This window comes from Asterias rubens, chromosome 5 (genome assembly GCF_902459465.1).
Source record: "Asterias rubens chromosome 5, eAstRub1.3, whole genome shotgun sequence".
NCBI classification, from domain to species: domain Eukaryota; kingdom Metazoa; phylum Echinodermata; class Asteroidea; order Forcipulatida; family Asteriidae; genus Asterias; species Asterias rubens.
The window spans coordinates 5664465-5685444 of record NC_047066.1 but is presented as its reverse complement, the minus strand read 5'-3'; the positions used below and the strand labels follow the sequence as shown (position 1 = coordinate 5685444).

General features: G+C 39.2%; 1 protein-coding gene across 2 annotated transcripts in view; it reads right to left on the bottom strand.

Annotated features, from left to right (window-relative positions):
• Positions 1-20980, bottom strand: part of LOC117290960 (piwi-like protein 1) — a 49486-nt gene that overhangs the window by 15823 nt on the left and 12683 nt on the right. Inside the window, exons 2-12 of one of the 2 annotated variants that reach the window (XM_033772545.1) lie at positions 11112-11347; positions 7686-7856; positions 6960-7174; positions 6066-6190; positions 5498-5578; positions 4829-5023; positions 3731-3905; positions 2371-2549; positions 1414-1528; positions 891-1078; positions 277-352 (exon numbers count right to left, since the gene is read on the bottom strand). In XM_033772545.1, coding sequence (XP_033628436.1) covers positions 277-352; positions 891-1078; positions 1414-1528; positions 2371-2549; positions 3731-3905; positions 4829-5023; positions 5498-5578; positions 6066-6190; positions 6960-7174; positions 7686-7856; positions 11112-11319 — 1728 coding nt within the window. In that variant the 5' untranslated portion in view covers positions 11320-11347. The remainder of the gene's footprint in view (positions 1-276; positions 353-890; positions 1079-1413; positions 1529-2370; positions 2550-3730; positions 3906-4828; positions 5024-5497; positions 5579-6065; positions 6191-6959; positions 7175-7685; positions 7857-11111; positions 11348-20980) is intronic. The other variant, XM_033772544.1, reaches the window with a different exon arrangement.

Here is a 20980-nt window from a genome sequence, read left to right as displayed (position 1 = left end):
CGAACCATCACCCCTGTTCTAACCCAGCAAGTTTTATAGTCATTAGTTGTTGGAGTAAGAACCAAAACAATCTGCTCTCTCTTTAGGTCACTATTGTACAACTGAATAGATGGATTGCACATAGCGTCATCAACCACCATATTTGATGATAAACACTTGGAAAGTGCACGCTTGTACGCATGACTCTGTCAGCCTTTTCATGATAGCCTTTCACGCGTGGATGTTTATCAAAGATGGTGGTCTATGACGTCATGTATCTATTGAAGTTTTACTTACCAGCTGTGTTGAACTGGTCAGGTTATTTCTTATACCGTTCACGTAGGTCTCAGATCGTTCGTCTCTCAGAGCGCACCTTTAAAAAATATTTTAAAAAACATGGCAAAATAAATTTTTTTTAAGTAGTATTTAAATGTATAATGGTTTAATTTCAGACTGAAAGCTTACTGATTATGAAGTTTATACTAGAAAAAATTGTTCTGTGAAACATCTTCCTCTGAAGCAAAGACATAATATCAGGCATGTGAGTAACTATCCATAAAAAAAGAGGAAAATCAGCTGAAACATGCCTGTTAAATACAGAAAACAGTTTCTAAAAACCTACAACAAAAATAAATCAGCTGATTTTTAAAAAGCCAATATTTGCATCTTGCAATCAGGGAGATGACATGTGACAATCTAGGAGATCCTTAGAATTACATTCAAAATAAAGTTTCCACAATCAGGGAGGTTTTATTCATCAGAACATGAAAAGAAAAGTTTATTTTCAGGGAACTTTCTGTAAAATCAGGGAGAGTTGGCAGTTGTGTTCATCAGAACATGGAAAGAAAGGTTTGTCAGGAAACTTTCTTTAGAAAACCAGGGAGAGCTAGAAGCTTAGGAGGAAATCTTACATTTTTGGCTCTCTAACGGTTATCCCCATCGGCCCGGCTACTCTAGGGAGGGTCTGTTTGAAGTCCATGGCATTCCCCTGGTCTCTGCTAGTGTAGATGAGCATCCAGTCGTTCAGATTAACCGTACTGATCAGCGCGTTCCCGCGTAGCTCTCGACTCCATTCAGCCTCGGACGGTTTGTAGTTGATCTGCGAGGAACAAATGGGTTCAACTAAGACACAAATATTCTCACACAACCACAAACCAGATACTCTTCATCTTTCAAAGGTTTACTCCAAACCTCCGAACAATCTTGCTAATCAAATACATCATGCTATTTCATTAAGAGATGAAATGTGAAATTTTGCGAACACTACTCTTTGTTTTTTTATGGTTTGGAAATTTTGTGTGTCAATACATGAGGGCTAGTGAAAAACCTGCAGGAGATGGTACAATACCAAACAAAAGGACACAACAATACTATGTGGGTCAATGGTGACATTGTTGTAGCGTGACTGACACAGGTCTATACGAGAAAACTTACCTTGGCAGTTTTCTGATGAATCGTCTCAGCTGGAAGTACTCTCGCTGCGATTTTAACAGGTTCGTTTTCGAAGCCAATCTTCCATTTATCGCAGTACTCCTTTGCGTCTTTATTCCTGTGTTAAGAAATTAACAAATAAAGAAATCACAATTTCAACTTAACAAGACGTGTGCTTGTGAACAAATCAAATACCATCTTTACTTGCCTTTATCATCCAGGCTAGCTAGATGGCCAAGGTAAGACATCTGCTCTAGCCGCGCAAAGGTTGTGGGTTTGAATCACATCTGAGTGTTTTGATGACTTACAAATAATTGCCTTTATTTTTGCCAGGATTTTTTTTTTTAATCGCCACAAGCTTGTACATGAAAAGAAAAGAACATGGACCACTACACATAATAACTGTATCATTGAAACTGTTTTTATAAAATTTTGATCCTTGGGGGGGAAAAAAGGTGAACTTTTTTGTTTAGTACAATGGCTCACCTACATGGGCTGCAGACTTTTAAAGACATGACAGGTTACTAAAGGGCAACAAAAATATATATATATATTGGAAAGTAGTTGTAAGTGTAGGAAGAATTTCATGCCTAAAAATGGGGTCAGAGCATCAGACAGAACCAGGGACATGATAGGCTGATGAGAAACTCTAAGCGCAAAGCATGCGAGCTCAAAAAACTTGCGATCATAAAGCAAAATATTAACATTTATCTTTGGTTTAGAAAGCCCTACTCTGCAATCTGGGGCGTAATTATATGCTTTCATATTCATTTTCTTATGAATTTGAGTATCCTGTATTTTAATGTTTTTCTTGGCTGTACAGATAAACAGTGTTAAAGCGCTTTATACTGCATTTAAGTAAAGTTAAGTAAAAAAGAAGAAAAAAGATACCATAACATCAACAAACCCCAAACTGAGTTACGGTTAAAAACGAAGACATCACATCTGTGCATAACTTACTTAGGGAAGCCGGTGATGAAAGAGCGGAGAGTGTTCACACGGTCCCCAGGTGAGATACGTGTGTGCGTGGCGATGTCCTTCATGACGTGGAAGTCACTGCGCACAGCGTCACTCAGGCCGGTCAGCATACACAGCTCCGGGATGAGATGTATCGGACCTGTCATTCCTCGACGCTCATCCTAAAAAAAAAAGAAATATTCAGAGGTGTATTATTATTTTTGTCAAACGTAGTCCTCTTTGATTTCTATTTTTAAGTTTCGTTTATTGCTTTTGTTTTTGCTGTAGTTTCGTTCGTTTAGTACTTGTCAGTGGGCATATCTAGCCTTTTTGGCTAGATGTTAAATTTAATAGATATTGAAGTTGCATTAGGGATAAAGAACATTCTTTTGGATTTACCCATATACGCCTTTTTGGCTGCTGTAAATGCCCCCATTATGGTTTGCTACGTATCCATTACATTATATTGTTCCATTTTTATCAATTATTGACCAGTTTAATAATATTGTACTTAATTTGTTTATTTTCACCAAAGTGGAAATAAATGTTGCTTGAATTGAATTGAGACTGAAATTGAGATTGAATTGAGTTTCTCCAGTCTTGGTCAAACAAATGTCAAAAGGAGAAGAAATATAATGATGAATTTTCAATGGCCGTACGAAACAATGCAAAATTTAAACATGTGGTATTCACACTGATACCAGTGTTTTTTTGAGGAAGCTCTTGATGGTTGTGCAAACCTGGACCCAATTTCATGGAGCTGCTTGCACTGGACACCTTTGGTAATTGTCAAAGACCAGTCTTCTCACTTGGTGTATCTTAACATATGCACAAGATATCAAACCTGTGAAAATTTCAGCTTAATTGGTCGTCAAAGTTGCGAGATAATAATAAAAGAAAAAACACCCTTGTTGCACAAATTTGTGTGCTCCAGATGTCTAATAAAAGGCTTCAGCTGAGGTCTTCCATTATTTGAGTGAGAAAATACCTCTTTCTCAAAAACTTTAATAGGCCTACTTCAGATGGAGTCGTTTCTCACAATGTTTTAAACTATCAAAAGCTCTCCATTGCTTGTTACCAAGTAAGTTTTTATGCTTACAATTCTGTCGAGTAATAACCAATAGTGTCCAGTGCCTTTAATATGAAATTAGACACATAAATTTATTGAAGAGTGGCATCTTAGCGAAAAACACACAATTCTATTATTACAAGGACACTTAGGCCTAAAGGCAAAAATCCATTTTGAGGTAGTGGGGACACACTCCTGATGTCCGCCACACTATACGGAAAATGCTCCTACACACGGCAGCTGGCTTGAACTTCAGAAAATATTTGGAGAAGTAAAATAGCCTGGGAATGTTACCTTCTTCTTTGGACGGCTGATAAGGAGAGGTTGGCTCATGTCAATGATTTTGCGATCGTACGCGTCCTGGTAGTACTGTGCATAGGATATCTGGCTCCCATCAAATTTGGCAAAGGTGTTGGACGGGTTCTTGCTCCAGTCGATGTCGTCGACACGGTATGTCTTGTTGTTGTAGCTGAAAATATAAAATAGAAATGAAACCAGCAGGGTGTCAATTGATGTGAAACAGCTACGAACATTGGAACTTGATCATCCAATAAACAATATAATATATAATAATATTGAAGAGTTATATAGCGCACGGGCAGACGCTGAGTATACACAAACTTTCAGACGGATACATTATTGTAGTGATGAATTCTGGGAACCAATTGTGTAGCACCTTATAATAGTTTACAAGGTGCTCTGGCGCATTCAGCAGCAACAGCCAGGAACACCGGGGCGAACCCCTTCTCTTTTTGACAAGTGCACTGGGTTCTTTTCATGCATTACACAACACATGAGCATTCTTGAGATACGGTGGGCACAAAGAAGTCCACTGTTTGGTTTAGGTGTCTGCAGACACCTTGCACCCAAACCTAACAGTGTCATAGTATCTTGTCCACCATACCACAAAATGGCTTAAAGCATCGTCAATGGCACTGAATCTTAAAGGTGCACTTGGCCACTATGGAAGTGTCATGGAAGTGTCATGGCTGTGCGGTTAAGTGGACCGAATTCAAACTCTGGTGTTTCTGATCAGCAGAGTGTGGATTCGAATCCCCAGCCGTGACACTTTATGTCCTGAAGCAAGACACTTAAACCATTGCATCGTCCTTCAGATGGGACATTAAGCCGCTGGTCCCATGTGTTGTGTGTCGCATGTAAAAGAACCCAGTGCACTTATCGAAAAGGGAAGGGGTTCGCCCCGGTGTTCCTGGCTGTGGCTGCTGAACGGGTCGTAGCACCTTGTAAACACTTATAATGTACTACATAATTGAATCTCAGAATTCATAACCTGCAATAACCTCTCTTTCTGTATAAATGTATATACAAAGACTTTGAGTACCTTGTTGGTAGAAACATGCATTGTATAAAACTTTGATATTATTGTCTTACCTAGTGAGGACAATTTCTCCTATAAGGAGTCGAGTAACCTCATCCTGGAATGTGTTGGGTTTTTTGTTGTATATGGCGGTCATCAGGTCAAGCACGGTGTCCAAGCGTAGGATCTTGTGGGAAACGTCCGCCATCAACAGGACGTCCTTCTCGTACTGTAATATGGAAGTGATGAACCCGGGCCACATTTGCAGACTGTAAAGAGAAGAAGTAGAAGGTTTAGATTTCCGATCATTGTGTTTAAGGTTTGGGTGCGAACAAAACAAATAGTTACTCGCTACTCAAATGGAGTTATGTTTCCCCATTCGCCTACATGAATGTCAACGATCGCACGTGATAGCGGCCACATTCAATATAGCCCAAATCAAGACTTGTTGAATCAATTCATGAACCTAAAAACAATCTCTCTTTGGGATTTAACCACCGTACCCCTCATTTAAGAAAAGGTGTGACTCGCCCCGCCGCTTCAGTTTGCAAGAGTTGGAGATCTTAAAAAGTCAGAACTAAAAACAAAAGATTGATTTTCAAAGTCAGAAAGATGAAATTCCGCCAATTCCGTGAATCTCGTCACTGCAAATGTGACACGGTAAACTTCTCCATGAACGATGTGCCTTTAGTCACACTACTTAATGCAGCATTTCATTAATAAATAATGTGTTGAGAACTTACCCATGCTGTTGGATCATTATTGGCGTTTTGGGGTTGTAGTAATGGCGTCCAATCTGTTCCATTCCGACAAAAGCTAAGATCCTATGGACAAGACAAAAAATTGTCAGACAATAAATTAAACGGCAAATCATAAATTGGATGGACCACAAGTGGTTTTTGTGAATTTGAAACCCAACCAGACCCGAAAGATTACACAGAGGTCAAGGTTTTATACACACTTTTCAACTGGGGACCTTTCCCCAACTGGGGTCCCTTTCCCCAACTGGGGTACCTAACTCCAACTGGGGTACCTTTCACCAACTGGGGTACCTAAACCCAACTGGGGTCCCTTTCACCAAATGGGTCCCTTTACCCAACTGGGGTCCCTAAATGCAACTGGGATCTCTATTGTGTTCTTGTTGTTGGTCCCCATTTCGAGTGTGTATCCCTACCCCTTAACATGTAGGGGTTAACATGTAGGGGTCAACACTAAAATGATAGTACTGGCGCGTTGGATGGGGGAGGGTCGGGGTAATAAACAGTTTTACTAGAGACGGAGGTTCAAAAAGCACAATAACAGTCAACTCACTTGCGGAAGATAATGTTGTACACCTGAATACATGTTGGTGATGTTGGAGCCAGCTCGTTGGTGAGGGTTACTGTGACTTCTACGATAGCATCGGAATCTTTACGCTTTGTCCTCAACTTTGTCACCTAAAAAGGATCCATGAATTGATATAAATGTTATAAATTCAGACCCAACCTCGTTCCCAGTGGTGTCAAGCTGGGGTTTCTAAACAAAATACAGCCTCGTTATTAATCGTCCAGTTAAATTTCACAAAAGTGTCTGTTATGTACAACAATCAAAATTGCATTTAAAACAAATTGCTAGGAGTGTATTTATTAAAAAAAAAAATTGTGAATAAAAGTTAAGTGGATTTGATTTCATCCCCAAATGTATTCTTGGATCAAGTTGTTTTCTTGTATGTGATACGCGTGGGCATTGCAAAGTCTATTCACAATGAAAGGAAATATAAAGGTTTTTGACAAAATGGGGCTTTGAAATTCATCCTTTGATTGTACATGTAGTTTGTTTGTATGTACAAGAACATTTTATGATGAAAAAAAAAAAAAAAACTTAGAATCCTGGCCTTTTAAAAGTTGTAGCAGAGAAAATGAAAGAAAACAGAGAGCAAGGCCGAGCCCCAATGGGAGACTTTTAACAGTCCTTTTTCACAGTTATCGCCAGTAGTGCACATCCTCAGATTTGTTTGTGCATACTCAGAACGACACTGAGCATGTGGGAGCATGCTCAGAGCCGCAAAAATAAGGGGCCGTCATGACTGCTGCCGACAGCATTTCAAAAGTCTCCCATTGGCGACTATGGCCACATAGATGCTATGGGCCTTCTATCTTCAGCGCATGTTCACACGATCAAGCCATAGTCATTATTTTAAACACAGCTCTGAGTTAAATCACTTACAGGTTGTTCAAGCTTTCTCAACAAGAACAGGGTCATCCCGTCGAAGGCCAAGGGACTGCCAAGGATCTCAGAGTGGAATCGCAGGATTGCCTGGCGAGCCCTAGGGTTCTCAATCATGGGGTTGAAGCCCACATGGTACTGGTAGAGTAGCCACCTGTCCTCTGCCTTCAACCGAAAGCAATTAGTGTACACCTCTAGTTTGGTCCCCGAAGATCCTTTAAAATAGCGGAAAGAGAAAAAAATATGCATACTTTAATTTTGACTTATTTATTGCTTTTTAAGCGAAAACATCACATACCAGCTATGCACTTATCTTTTAAAAAATATTACAAAGATAGTTTCCTACCAAGTAATAATTTTGCATCATCGAGTGACAAGAATAGGGTAACAAGGGGGCAGGGCAAAGGGCTGGTTACCCTCCTCTCTATTCATCCCTTGTTTTCTTTGTATTCTTTCATCTCTATCATCTATTTCCAATTAACTGCTTCTGTTATACCAATTCATCTTGTAAGTGGTGTTATTTAGCCTTCGAGAAAGAGCCTTCTTTTGCAATTTACAAATTACTGCTAAATATTGTATAGCATAAAATCATCTTTACAGGCAAGAAGTGAAAAAAAAACACTATAAAAAATGTTTAAAAAAATATTTTTTTGACATGCCTGTCTTTTCGTGAAAACAGTGTCAGCCTTTTGGAATAAGAAATTCAATCAAGGGCTATTACAATACCTTCTTTGCTGACGACGTGCGCTGGGCGAGTCTTTGGATCGCCAAAACTTGGGCGCGATTGCTGGCTTCGTCCACTGATGCCACCCAATCCCCCTTCACCCGCTGCACCCATGCTCAGTGCTGCCATCTGGCCTGTAGGCGGCTCTCTTGGTCCTTCTTGAACTACGGGCGCTGAAAAAGGAAAAAGGAAATGTTCAAGATCGTTATAAAAGAATATTTGGTACATTTACGCACATCACATGTCCTAGTAGTTAGATCGAGATGGTCAACACATTTTAATCAGGCCTCCTCAGACCATTAAAAACACCGTGAAAGAATTCCACAGAGCCAATGACTTCTGTTGCCGCCTGGTCTTGCCCTTGGTTCCCTTTCAGAAGTTTTCCATAGCCTGTAAAGGCCGCTTCATACTCGCTGCGTATTCACTGCATATGTAGCGCGCGGACCCTATTTCTAAGTCCGCAGTGCCTCAAAGGAAGCGCAGTGCGTAATCACTTTTCGCAAATGCGTATGCATTTTTCAAAATGAGAAAAAAGGTCGTACACACTAATTGGATGCGTAGTCGGACACATTGAAGTATTTTAACATTTTGTCTGATGCGTAGACGCAATTTCAGTGAATAAAATAGAAAGAACCTGATACACAAAAAAAAAACTGTGTTTTTTCCCCCAAATCTGTGTAACACAAGCTTGAAAGAATACCAAGATGTAAAAAGGACAGTGATTTCATGTAAGGAATTTGGGAAAAATTGCGATAAAGGTTTGGATTGAAGGCATTTTATTTAATGAAAAACCTTTGCACCGAACAAAGGTATGAACACAAGTTGACGCATTCGTTTCTGCCCACGAACGCAAACTTAATGTGTAATTAGTTTTTGTTTTGATAAAGTATTAACGTTAAATCCCATTTTGAATTGTCGGGTGCGTGCACGCAGTCGCAGCGAGAACGAACCGGCCTTAAGATTTCCAAATGGAAGTGCTCTGAGCAAAATGAAATTTTGCCTTGCCCCATCAAAAATCAATTCTAGCTGTGCCCTGGGGAGCATACACATCCCAGTCTTCTCATGTAGTGCGTAAGGGTTAACTCAATACTGTCCCATGCTACCATAATGGTTATGTAGCATGCTCAAGAACATAGGGCCTAATTGTCATGACCAGGAATTGAACCCCACACTCTTGAAGATTCAGGTGTTAAATTTTAGTCTAATGCACTAAACCACTCGGCCATCAAGTCCGACAGGTGGTCAGGTTGCCTTGGCCCAATTTCATGGCTCTGGTTACCGTAAGCTTGTGAAAGCAGGGAATTCTGTTTACTCTTAAGGGAGCTGCGATGGTTTAAAGGGTCTATGTAACTTTTGTAGGACAAAAAACACAATATCCACAGATTTACACTAAACTTACACAGTCTGAAGATAATGATAGTAGAAAGATTCCCTGAAAATATTACGTGCTGAGGTGCTGTAGTTTTTGGAAAATGAGTAAAACAATGTCATGAAAATAATTTTTCGTCTCATGAGACGAAAATTATTTCAATCATTTACAAACATATTTTCATGACATTGTTTTACTCATTTATCAAAAACTACAGCACCTCAGTAAGTAATATTTGAAGGGAAGCTTTCCACTATCGTTATCTTCAAACCCTATAAGTTTAATGTTAATCTTTGACATTTTGAAAAAGTACCCAAATCCTTTAAAGCCATTGGACCCTTTCGGTACAGAAAAAAAAAAAAAAAAAATTCACAGATTTACAAATAATTTACAGGGTTTACAGAAGGTAATGGTGAAAGACTTCTTGAAATATTAGTCCATGAAATGCTTTACTTTTTGAGAAAACAGTAAAACAATATAAATTCTCGTTAGCGAGAATTACGGATTTATTTTAGACACATGTCATGACACGGCGAAACGCGCGGAAACAAGAGTGGGTTTTCCCGTTATTTTCTCCCGACTCCGATGACCGATTGAGCCTAAATTTTCACAGGTTTGTTGTTTTATATATAAGTTGTGACACACGAAGTGTGGGACTTGGACATTACTGTTTACCGAAAGTGTATAATGCAGAGATACCAACGTTGAATTTAAAAAAAGAGTAGCATCTCCCAAATGTTAAGGGCGAGCGCAGCTTGGGCTCCCTAAACCGATCTTTCTATTACTCTCTACAATGCTAATTAGCTCATTACCAGGCATTGTTGTTAAATAACAATTACCTGTATGCATCAACAGAACAGCTACAAATGTTTATAATGGCCAGTGAAAAAAAAAATGAAAAAAACCCTGATTTCCCTATCTTCTGACTATGTTTCAAAAATAAATGTAACATAAAAAAGGGTGGCCTTACTTAAATCTAACATAAAAAAGGGTGGCCTTACTTAAATGCTTTTGTTTTAATGTCCAGAAACGCAACAACAAGCTATTGGGAGAGAGAGAAAAAAAACAAAAAAACAAAAAAAAAACGTGTCCGGATTTTGGGCAAAAAATACGTGTCCGTATTTTGGGCATTGTCTGGACATCGGTGCTACAATTAATGGTAGGAAAACATGGAAACTGTCTTGCTTAGACCTCACAGGCCACTCAGTTGAAGGTTTTTTTGTTCAGAAGGTCTCCTTTTTTGTCGCCATTATTTCGTACTTTTTTTGCCAAGCTTCGATGAAGTACATGTACAGCCAGCGTGGGCACAATAATAGTGGATACATGAGGAATGAGGTTACTGTGACACGTTAGCTCACACACAACCTCATTCCCCACGCACGTGTGCACTATTCCCCATCGTGTAATAGAGATCAATGGGTACGATCTTGCAGAAATGCACACTCAGCCGGCCAGCCAGCGGGGGAGGGCACGCAACAATCATTACGTCGAGACACGTACATTGTTCGAGTGAATTCGCCGCTATTATTCAACACTGCGTTCTAAAATTAAAAGTGTTTTTTTTCTTTTCTGTTACAATTGTTTTGATATTTTTCTTAATTTTTATTTCCACTTAATAGTTCATTAGTTGTTTGCATGTATTGTACGATTTAATAAAATTATATTGGGCGGCTTGTTTAGCGTGTTCTATTGAGTATTATCGTAGCGTCGTAGTCACGGCTCGAAATCGTATTTGCTACGCCCAAAATGTGTATGTTGGTATCTCTGATAATGGCTTGCAGGAATGATTAAAGGTCCAGTGACCAGGGGCAATAATGTGGAAGCGCCTTGAGACATGGTGTATAAAGTGCTTTATAAAACCAACTATTCTGATTATATTCTGCGCTTACGGCAAGCATATTTCACTGGGAATTTTGGCTTATTTTAAAGCATTCTTTCCCTTACAGCACCAGTGCAGAATGGTGATCTTAAGTGCATAATAAGGCCGTAATCAGAGCCATAAAATTGGGCCCTGTTGAGTACTAAAAAGTTGTTTGAGATCTGTTTCGAAAAAACCTACCTCCTGATCCAGGAACTTGTGATGACCCTCCTCGAGCACGGCCTCGCCCAGGGGTGGGCAATGGGTCCGGTTCCGCTGGGGGCATACGTGGGGCAGGTGCTGTCTCACCGGGACGTCGGGGTTGGGCTTGCTGTTGTCCTGACGAGGCACGTCCACGTCCTCGGGAACGTCCGCGGGCCCGACCGCTTGAGGGCTGCTGATCTGCCATGGTGGGGAAGTTGAGCTTCTAGCTCTGCCTGGAGAGGGGGAGAGAAAGGAAGTTGTCAAGAGGCTTTGCAATGTGTTTTTGACCATCGCAAATATGCAACAGCAAGCAACATCAGATTGTTTGTTTCAACATCAAGTGAAGATTTAAAAATAGGTCTACTGCATTTTCACTAAGAAATCTCCAACAAGTCGCATACGACAAACAAGGCCTTACACACTGCAATATCATCCTTCAAAACTCAATCAGTCCTCAAAATAACTAGGGCCACTGATTTTCCGCGATCGGGGAAAACGGACGGAATTCGCGGAATCCGCCCTTTGAAACGGAAAACGGGATTTCAGAAAATTTGAGTTTTTTTTTTTTCTTGACGCCAAAACTATTGAAATTGCATTCTTTATTAAGATTCTTTTTGTTAAACTAAAAAGGCATCAGAAATCAGACCATTAAAAAGTACGAGATCGTAACCGTGGATCATTCTGTTCTACTTCACACCATCCTCAATGTTTACACACATCATGTACACACGTTGTTAACATGGTTAAGCGAAGGGCATTATTCGTGGCACGTTTTAAACATTTTTTGTTCACCCAAATTGCATTTTCTCCCTCTCTTTTACCAACAATAATACACAAACTAGCTTACCTATGATCTATAAGAACACATACAATGTTTTTTCATCTCGGAAAGGTCTTAAATAAAACCGTAAACTGTCAACATTCTGTCGCCAAAGCGAAAACAAAATGGCTGACATTTTGTTTGTGGATGGAGAATGGTCACGTCCATAGACTTGTTTCCAAGTCTTTGATCATGCTGAAACAGCGCCCTCTTGTGGATACACTCCTGTCATTAGCCTACAATGTGGCTGATGCAGAGAATCAACTGCAGTTTTAGACTTGGAATCAAGTCTATCACATCATGTGCATTGATACTGCAGTCACAGTGCAACCTTTTTAGAACAGCAGTATACAAAATAATCCACAATTATAAAAAAAAGTATTTTTTTGAAATTTGTCAGTTCAAATGAACATTTTACGAAGTCAACAGTGCAACTTATCTCAAATTGATTTTTATAAGTGTGTCCCCGGGTATTAAACAACCTTTTATCTAATTAAAAAAACATGAAACGGAATTTTTTGTGCCTGAAACGGAATTCATGTTTTTGCCAAACGGAATTTGCACTTTTCTGAAACGGAAAATCAGTGGCCCTAAATAACCCACAGCAATTGCGATGGTGCCCTGTGCTTTTGCTGTGGTGCCCTTTGCAAAGTTCAAATAAAAATGTTTAATTTTTCTCATAGAAGTGCTCCTTACCAGAGGAAAATTGGTGCGTAGAACAAAATTCAACGCCTGCAATCTACGAGATAAATTCATCTACCGTAAATAATGACCAGGTTATCAAAAGCTCTACACAAGATGAGAAACATTCCTCACTACATTGCTCATCAAAATCATTGCAACACACACAAGGGGAATACCCCCAAGTACACTCATTCAACAGGAAACAATTGACATGAGTTGACCCATGATGAAGCTTATATTCAAGTAAAGTGATTCACTTGTTCCGTTTCATATGATAATGAGTAACAAGGCATGCCAGGAACGTTTTCATCCAGCATTTTTGGATAGCAAAATATTTTGACTGAAGAAAACTGAATGGTAATATTGAGGAGCAAATGCTGATTTTTTGAATAGCAACTGACACATGCTCACTGGCATGATATTGATATTAGATCCTTGGAGGAAAAATAAAAACACACAATTTGTATTGACTTCAATATAAATCACGCCAACACGGTTGGCAATTTTATGGAGTCGAAAGTTTTGACTCCACAAAATGGCCGACTGTGTTTCGTCGCAACGTTAAAGGAAAAATGTGCACTTTCAAGACATGTTTGTGCGGATTATCAGCGTTCGACCTTAACGCAGGTCCGTTGGCCAAATGCCAGTAGAAATCGCGGCAGACCAGCTGAAACACCTTGCCAACTGGTCCGGCTGACCAGTCAAAAATATCGGCAGCGGTACTACAGAACTATGACTATTTTTTTTACTATTTTCAGGCTCAAATAAAACGTAAGACATTCACTCAAGGTTTGGATAAAACGTAAAAAAATCACTCAAAGTGCCGCTGAACGCCGGCAAACTTCCGACGAACACGCTGCATACACAGCGCCAAATCCCATCATGCAACGCAAAGGCTTGTAGTCTTCGTATTAGTTCACGTGTGGCAAAAAGTGTAAGAAATATTGACTGCTAGAGGGCGTTTCAGAATATTCGATAGCGTGGGAATAGACACCCTCTATTGGTGAAAGTACGCGATAGCTTTTAAAACTAGCTTCAATCGCCTTGACAGAAGACCACAAAGCAAAACACATTTTGTCAGCAGCATGGTCGTCGACAACGGAGCAGATGTCCGTGTGGGAATAAGAGTCGAGCGTGTTTACGAAAAACGAGCGAGACGGTGAGGCTTCATTCAACAAAAATTACCAAGTTAGGATATTCTTGATGAGCAAAAAGTAGTATTTAATTGTCTTTAGTAAGATTCTTCCGTCCTGATTTTGCGTAATTTTGTTGTTATTTGGAGCTTGTTTTTTTTTTGCGGGCGATTGGTGGGCGATCTAGTTTATTGTTCCAATCCATGGTTTTATTGGTCACATATTATGCGCGGTTGTTTAGGTTTTTTTGCGGGTTGATTTCAAGAAAGACTTGGGTTCTAGAATGCAATCATGTTTTAAGGCGCAGTTGTTTTTGCTGCTTTTAAAAACGTTTTTTAAATGAAAATTTTGTTCACAAAACAGACGCCGACACCGACCATTCCATACACATAAATGAAAAAAATACCGTAAAACACATATGCTTCTTCATGGATGTTGCATTTGCAACTATTTTGATGTCTACTTTTTGTTGGGTGTTTTTCTGGACGAAAGTGGGAAGATTTTGGGAACTTCGGTACAGTGTAATGTTTATGAATACTTATTAAAACTACAATAATAGACAATGCTTATACATAATAAAATAACTTGAGCCGTCACACGTTTTAACAGTCGGTTTTGAAGTGGATTTTTGTTTAGTAAAAACTTGTTCTTCTTTTTTAAATAAAAAAGTTCTTCTTACTAATAGGAATAGGAATACTTCGGTGTCGAGTGCTTACAATAAACCGTGGACTTAAAAACTACCTAAATAAAGATCATATTACATTTTCCAATTTGCTCTGACAAATAATTTGACCTGTTTTTAAATTAATTTTAATAACATTATTGTTTTTACATTTTTAAAGAAAAAATACTCTCAAATTAATGAGCCCCTTACGAACACAATAACTTGGTACACATAAATAAAGTATAACTTCCAGTGCAGTCAAGTTGACGTTGCAATTCATGTTGAATTTTGAAATAGCGACAATCGGAAATCAAGCAGTTGGTATACAACAGTATACTATTAGTTACAATTTTTTTTTTTTTAATTGACGGACCAGTCAAAAACCTGGCGGACCAGTGAAAAATCAAGCCAGCTGGTCCTGCTGGCCAGTTGAAAAAAAAGTTAAGGGCAACCCCTGATTATTGTGTTCTACTTTAAAAACATCCATCTAACCACGGATGCATTTCAGAACCAACAACTTTGAATGCTTTTCAAAGACCAAGTCGACCGATCCAAGGCACCAAGTTCCTTTAAAGGGAAGGTACATGTTTGGTAATTACTCAAAACAAATATTATCTTAAATACTGACTTGGTTGATAGTATAAAACATTGAAGGAAACAACTCCCTCTGAAGTAACGTTGTTTTTGAGAAAGAGGTTATTTCTCACTAAAATAATAAAAGACTTCAAGCTAGAAGTCTTTTATTCCTATCTGAAAGCAAACAAATTCATCCAACAAGGGTGTTTTTTCTCTCATCATTTTCTTGCAAATTTTCACAGGCCTGTATTTTATGCATCTGATGGGATACACCAAGTGAGACGATTGGTCTTTGACAATAACCAAACGTGTACAGCGCCTTTCACAAACAGGGTTCTCCCCATTTACAAACCAGTATTGTGGGGTAAAAGTTTAGTTGTTAATACTTTATTTTATTATCCTTCACAGAAATCATCTTAAGGACCCATGCTCCAATTCTCCAAATTGCACAGAGGGGTTTTTAAAACCAAGATAAACCCCCAAAGTAGAAAATATGACCTTACAAAGCCTGATTTGCTGATTGATGGTTCATGATAAACTTAAGTAAAACATAATGGTAACAAAACATAGCAAGGCCATTTGGACCTAACAAAATAATCTGGATTTAAATAAATTACCAGTTGAACTCTAGTTTAGCAGCTATTAGTAAATAGTATTTTATTTCCCCAGTGATTCTGTTGAGCTCTTGCAGGGTCACTGTATTAAATGCAGCCACTGAATTGATAACGATTAAAAGTCCAGTCAGTTTTTTGACAAAGGCTTCCAGAAAAATGTAGTTTAGTACTGGTCATTTTTGTGATCACAAACACGCCTCACGGTATGTGTGTGGGGGGGGGGGGGGTCATTCATGGGCCCACTAAGAGCAGAGTCAACCAAAAATGCTTTTTTTTGTAACTAGCCCACAACACATGTAATTATCCACGCAATTTTTACAGCGTGCAAAAACGACAAAAACTCAGCAGTAGTAGAGAAATCTCCCGAATTTCTGTAAAACTATACTCTGCAGTATAGACCATGTGAACTTTGTTTATAATAAGTGTGACCCTTGTACATTCTTTGAGTATTCTGGCAGACAAGATACTACACTGGTCCTATGGGAAAGTTGACATTTTGTGTCAAAAGTTTCACATAAAACCAAAAGTTGTGAAAGTAAAAGCTGGACAAGTTTTGAGGGTGTCAGGACACTTCGTACCTTTGCCACTTCGTACCCTGGACACTTCGTACCTTTTCAAGGTACGAAGTGACTTTGGACACTTCGTACCTTAGACACTTCGTACCTTCTTACAAGACACTTCGTACCTTCTCACAAGTCACTTCATACCTTCTCACGAGACACTTCCTACCTTCGTACTAATTCGGGATTTCTGCATCGTTTATGATTTTTTTTTGTGCTTTGTGATCGGATGATTATAGAAATAAAAGCAAATCAAACCAACTGTTACTATTTTGTTGGGACACCAAGGAGCCATTTTGACGATAAACAAATATTGGCGGAAGATGTTGTCCTTGGTAGTAAAAAACTTATATACATAATATTAATTTCATATTAAAAATGACATTCACATATTCAAACAAATATTTAAATTCATTAAGTAGCCTATTATTAATTTTTATGTCAACGAACATAAAATTATTGAGGAATACACATTTTAATGAAGGTACGAAGTGACTCGGCTGAAGGTACGAAGTGACTCAGCTGATGGTCACAGTACGAAGTGACCAGTTTGGTTATGGTAAGAAGTGTCCCGAAGGTACGAAGTGGCAAAGGTACAAAGTGTCTGACATCTGTTTTGAGATGAGCCCTGTAGTATCCTTACACTAACACTGTAGAGCAACCCAATCTATAGACATGTGTTTCTCATCCACATTCCAATATCATGATCCAACTAATGAATATGCATATAGAGACCACCACCCCATGCAGTGATTGTACCCTTGAAACAGTAGCCCATTGATAAGTATATATCTTACATTGTATGTGTACTATAAGCAAGACATGTGTGAGACACAATAAACCAAGCAAGCATCAAAGCAACAGCTCTTGTAGAACTCAAGACATTACAAGCCCCCTTTCATCATATCAAAAGTTGATAAGAATTAGACAGTGCATGGAGGAATAAATTAGCCTCCATGGACAGTGCAATCTCCATAAAATAATAGATTTGATGTTTTCTTCCATTGAGCTGTGTACAAATTGTGCTTGTAGGAATTCCAGGCTCTGTGGTTGTTTTCTAACATGTGATGTCACAGGTCACATCATCTATAGTCGATCCTAATCTACATTGTACCTTTGTAAGCAAACACATAAAGTTACCACAGACCAAACTAATATTTACTCCTCACCATGCAAAGCCTCAAACCCATTATATTTTCTCCTAAAGGACTGAACTGTTCATTTGTGAGTGTGCCTATTACATTATGAGCAAAGCCTCATCATGCATGTCTGTCTGGATATTGATTGATCACTTTTATACACTTTCCTTGACAGTCAGACACAGTACTGTTCGGCTGAATGATTCCAAAGATGAACCATGGGGTCTTAATGGGACGTCTAAATGCATGCTGTCTGAACACAAGGGGAACAACTTTTTACAACCTCTTCATAAAGTTAACCCTTTCAATACCATTGTCGAGTTCACTCGACCGCGCAGTGCAAGCGCTTCCTTACCATAGTCGAGAAAACTCGACCTTGCGTTGTCAGCCCTGATACTTCACGACGGCAACGACAGCAATTGCCGTCGTTTCCCCTACCGATTGCCGCAATGCCCTTTAAAAACCCAATTTTTCACGGCAATGATTGCCGTGCCCTTTTCTCATCATTGCTCACGAAAAAAAATTATATTCACCGATGTCCAAGTTCGGAAATAGGCCAAAAAGTCCCGATGTCTGTGTAAATTTCACGTAAAGAAATAGAACAAAATTTCACGCATGTAATGCACAACAGCAGATTTCAGGCCTGCTAGTCGTTGTTCTTGGCGTGCGACAAAAAAATTACAAGAAACATGAACGCTTGAGGGCGTTTCAGAACAGTGCGACAGCGTGAGATTAAACACCCTCTATTGATTAAATTACACGAACCACCAACACACGCCTTGAGACGAAGACTCAACGTGTCTGCACATGTGGTTTTCCCAAAAAATTGCATGCTTAGTACATGTAATGTACATCATGTACAGCATAGCCGTCGCGCACCGCATGCATTCATTCTGTCAACATCGTGTCAAAATGGAACAGTTACGTGGGAATTTTAGCATCTCTACGAAAAACTACAGAACGTGCGTGACCAATAGTAGGATTCCGTATGAACATTAGACTTGTGGACAAGTCATTAAATCGGCCCCACGCGCTGATGGCTCCCCGATTTCGATCTTAATGAGGAGTCGAAATCGGGAAGCCATCAGTTCACGCGAGAGCAACGATCTCGCGAGAGCACTATCTCAGCGCGTGGGGCCGATTTAACGACTTGTCCACAAGTCTATATGAACATAAAAATGTTTTTATTGTGAAGTGTAAGATTTGTAGATTTTGTTTATTTTGTCGAGTTAAATGAATGCTTTCTTTTTCAGTGACAGTGGGTTAGTTAGGGCATGATCATGGGTATATGAAGCAATCGTCGATTAAAATGGAAAAATCTGAGTTGTTTTCTTGCCGTTGTGCCCTTCTTAACTTTTTATGATTGCAGTGATGCCCTTTGAAATTTTTGAAAATTGCCTTGGTGCCCTAAATTTTTACAAAAAGTCAAGGCAAAACTGCCTTGCCCCTTAAAAGCTGAAGTATCAGGGCTGCGTTGTGTAGTCGCTCCGTCCCAATGTCGAGAAAACTCGACAGAAAAAAGCCTTGCCTTTGAGAGATTGTATTTATTTTGTTTGGCGCCCTCAGAAAACAGCAAGGAGTAAACAATGAATAGGAGACAAAAGGTGGAGTTATAGATAAAGAATAGTTTGTGGTAACACCATGTAATAATCTCTAAAGAGTTGGGGTGGTTCTGAAAAGAACCGTTGGTTTAACTCAGCGTTTCGATCAGTATGCTCTGATCGTCTCCTGCAGAATGCGGTGGAGTATGAAGGGAAGGGGCTGGTTTGACCATGTTCGACCACAAGAAGATGGAAACACAAAGGACAATATCAATTTTTTATGGAAGAGGAGGGGGGGGGAAGTAATCAATTTGTGAATGAGGCAGGCTAATAAAAATGGGATATCTGTGGGGAAAAGGAGACAGCATTGTAAATGTAGATGGGCAATACATGTAGACACAACTCCCCTCACTGAAGATGGGAATCCATCCAAACAGGGGGCAACTTGAACAATAAGCAACAGGTGTACAACAAAAGCTGGCTTCCCACCAAGGCATGCAAGGAGTTTATCCCCTTGTTTATTCAGTCAGGATTACATAACCAAGATGGCTATTACTCAGAACCTCTCACTGCACAGACTGATCACTACATGTATAGAAAAAGGTCACCTCTATGCTACATGTAACAACAGTAAACAATGCAAGCAATGGGAAGTTGTGGTAAACCATAAGTCAGCTAACAGCCCTTTATGGCCAGCTACCCATCCCAGACTCAGTCAAGCTCACAGGGATTGACCTTCAATTTTTGACCCAGAACACATGACATTCCAATAAATAAAGTTAACTCTCATCATAGAGCTACTCCACTCTAAATCAAAGCAGGCAGGACTTTGTCCTTGCACACATGAGGGAAAAAAAGCAGGACAATTTTATCAAGTAACAGCCTAAGGACTGAACTACACACATTGTATAGGCTCTGATAGACGTTTCAGGCCATTTTAAATCACATTTTTCCCCAGATTTTTCTAAGGGCAAAAAAACCCAAACTGAAGTAGAGAGAATATCATGCCTGTCAAATAGGACCTTTCAATGAAATTGTTCAACAGGTCAAACAAAATAATGTAGACAAATTACAATGCAATTTATTCACAATCTGAGCATTTAAAAAAACACCGCATACAATTCATAGTGTTGTTTCTAGTGTTGTTACTTCAGATTTTCACAAACCTTGATTCTGTCTCTTGTTCCGGGCTTCAATTATAGTGTCAAAAACACCATGTAAAGTGTAGGTCTACACTGATCTAAAATTGTAAATGGAACCAAAGCCAATGGACCGAAGACCTAATGCAAAACAGCTAGCTAAACATGTAGGCAACAATATTCAGATTTTTATTAGATGGGCATTCTTGCAAATGTTGAGCTATGATATTATTGAATAGGCTATCAAGGACATAATACATGCATTGTACACTGTATGTACTAATAGAATCTCATAGAAAATCATTGAAGAAGAACTTTACAGATTCTTCTTCTAGGTTTTGCTTCGACAGAGTTTTTGTTGCAGTTTTCATTTGTTTGGTTGACATCGGCAAAATCAACCAGGCATGCCAGGGGTAATCTATCCAAGTCCAGCCCTGATACTTCATGAAGTATCAGGGCTGCAAGTCTATAGCTTTTTTGACAAAGATGAAAAAAAAAAAACTTTCCCAGGATACGTTTGCATTAGTCCGGGAGCCCAGCAGGGTTTATTGAAAATTTTGAGTGCAAAAGGTTTGAGGTGTGGGATGTATGGGGGAACCTTAAAATGTGAATTCTTAAGCGCACCCAGTGGTGCGTTGTGAGGGGGGAGCCCCCCTAAACACACCCCAAAATTCCATTTCAATGAAATGTTGAGTGCAAGCTAAATTCCTTCATAAATTGAAATGCGATGGTCAGATACAGTCACTATGAAAGCAGATTCTTGTTTTCATGACATACATGTATTTGATATCTCTATATACAAAAAATAATAATGTAACTTTTATTTTAAATACAATAATTTAACTGTATCTACTTTTAATGCTTTGGTGTATCTTGGAATATGCGAATCAGTATGACCTCATCGGCCTGCCGAGCTGTGGGCCCGTGAGGGCGCGAATACAAATCAACGGCTGTTTTATGTGAATTAAGCTTGTGTACTTTTTACGCGCATGTGCT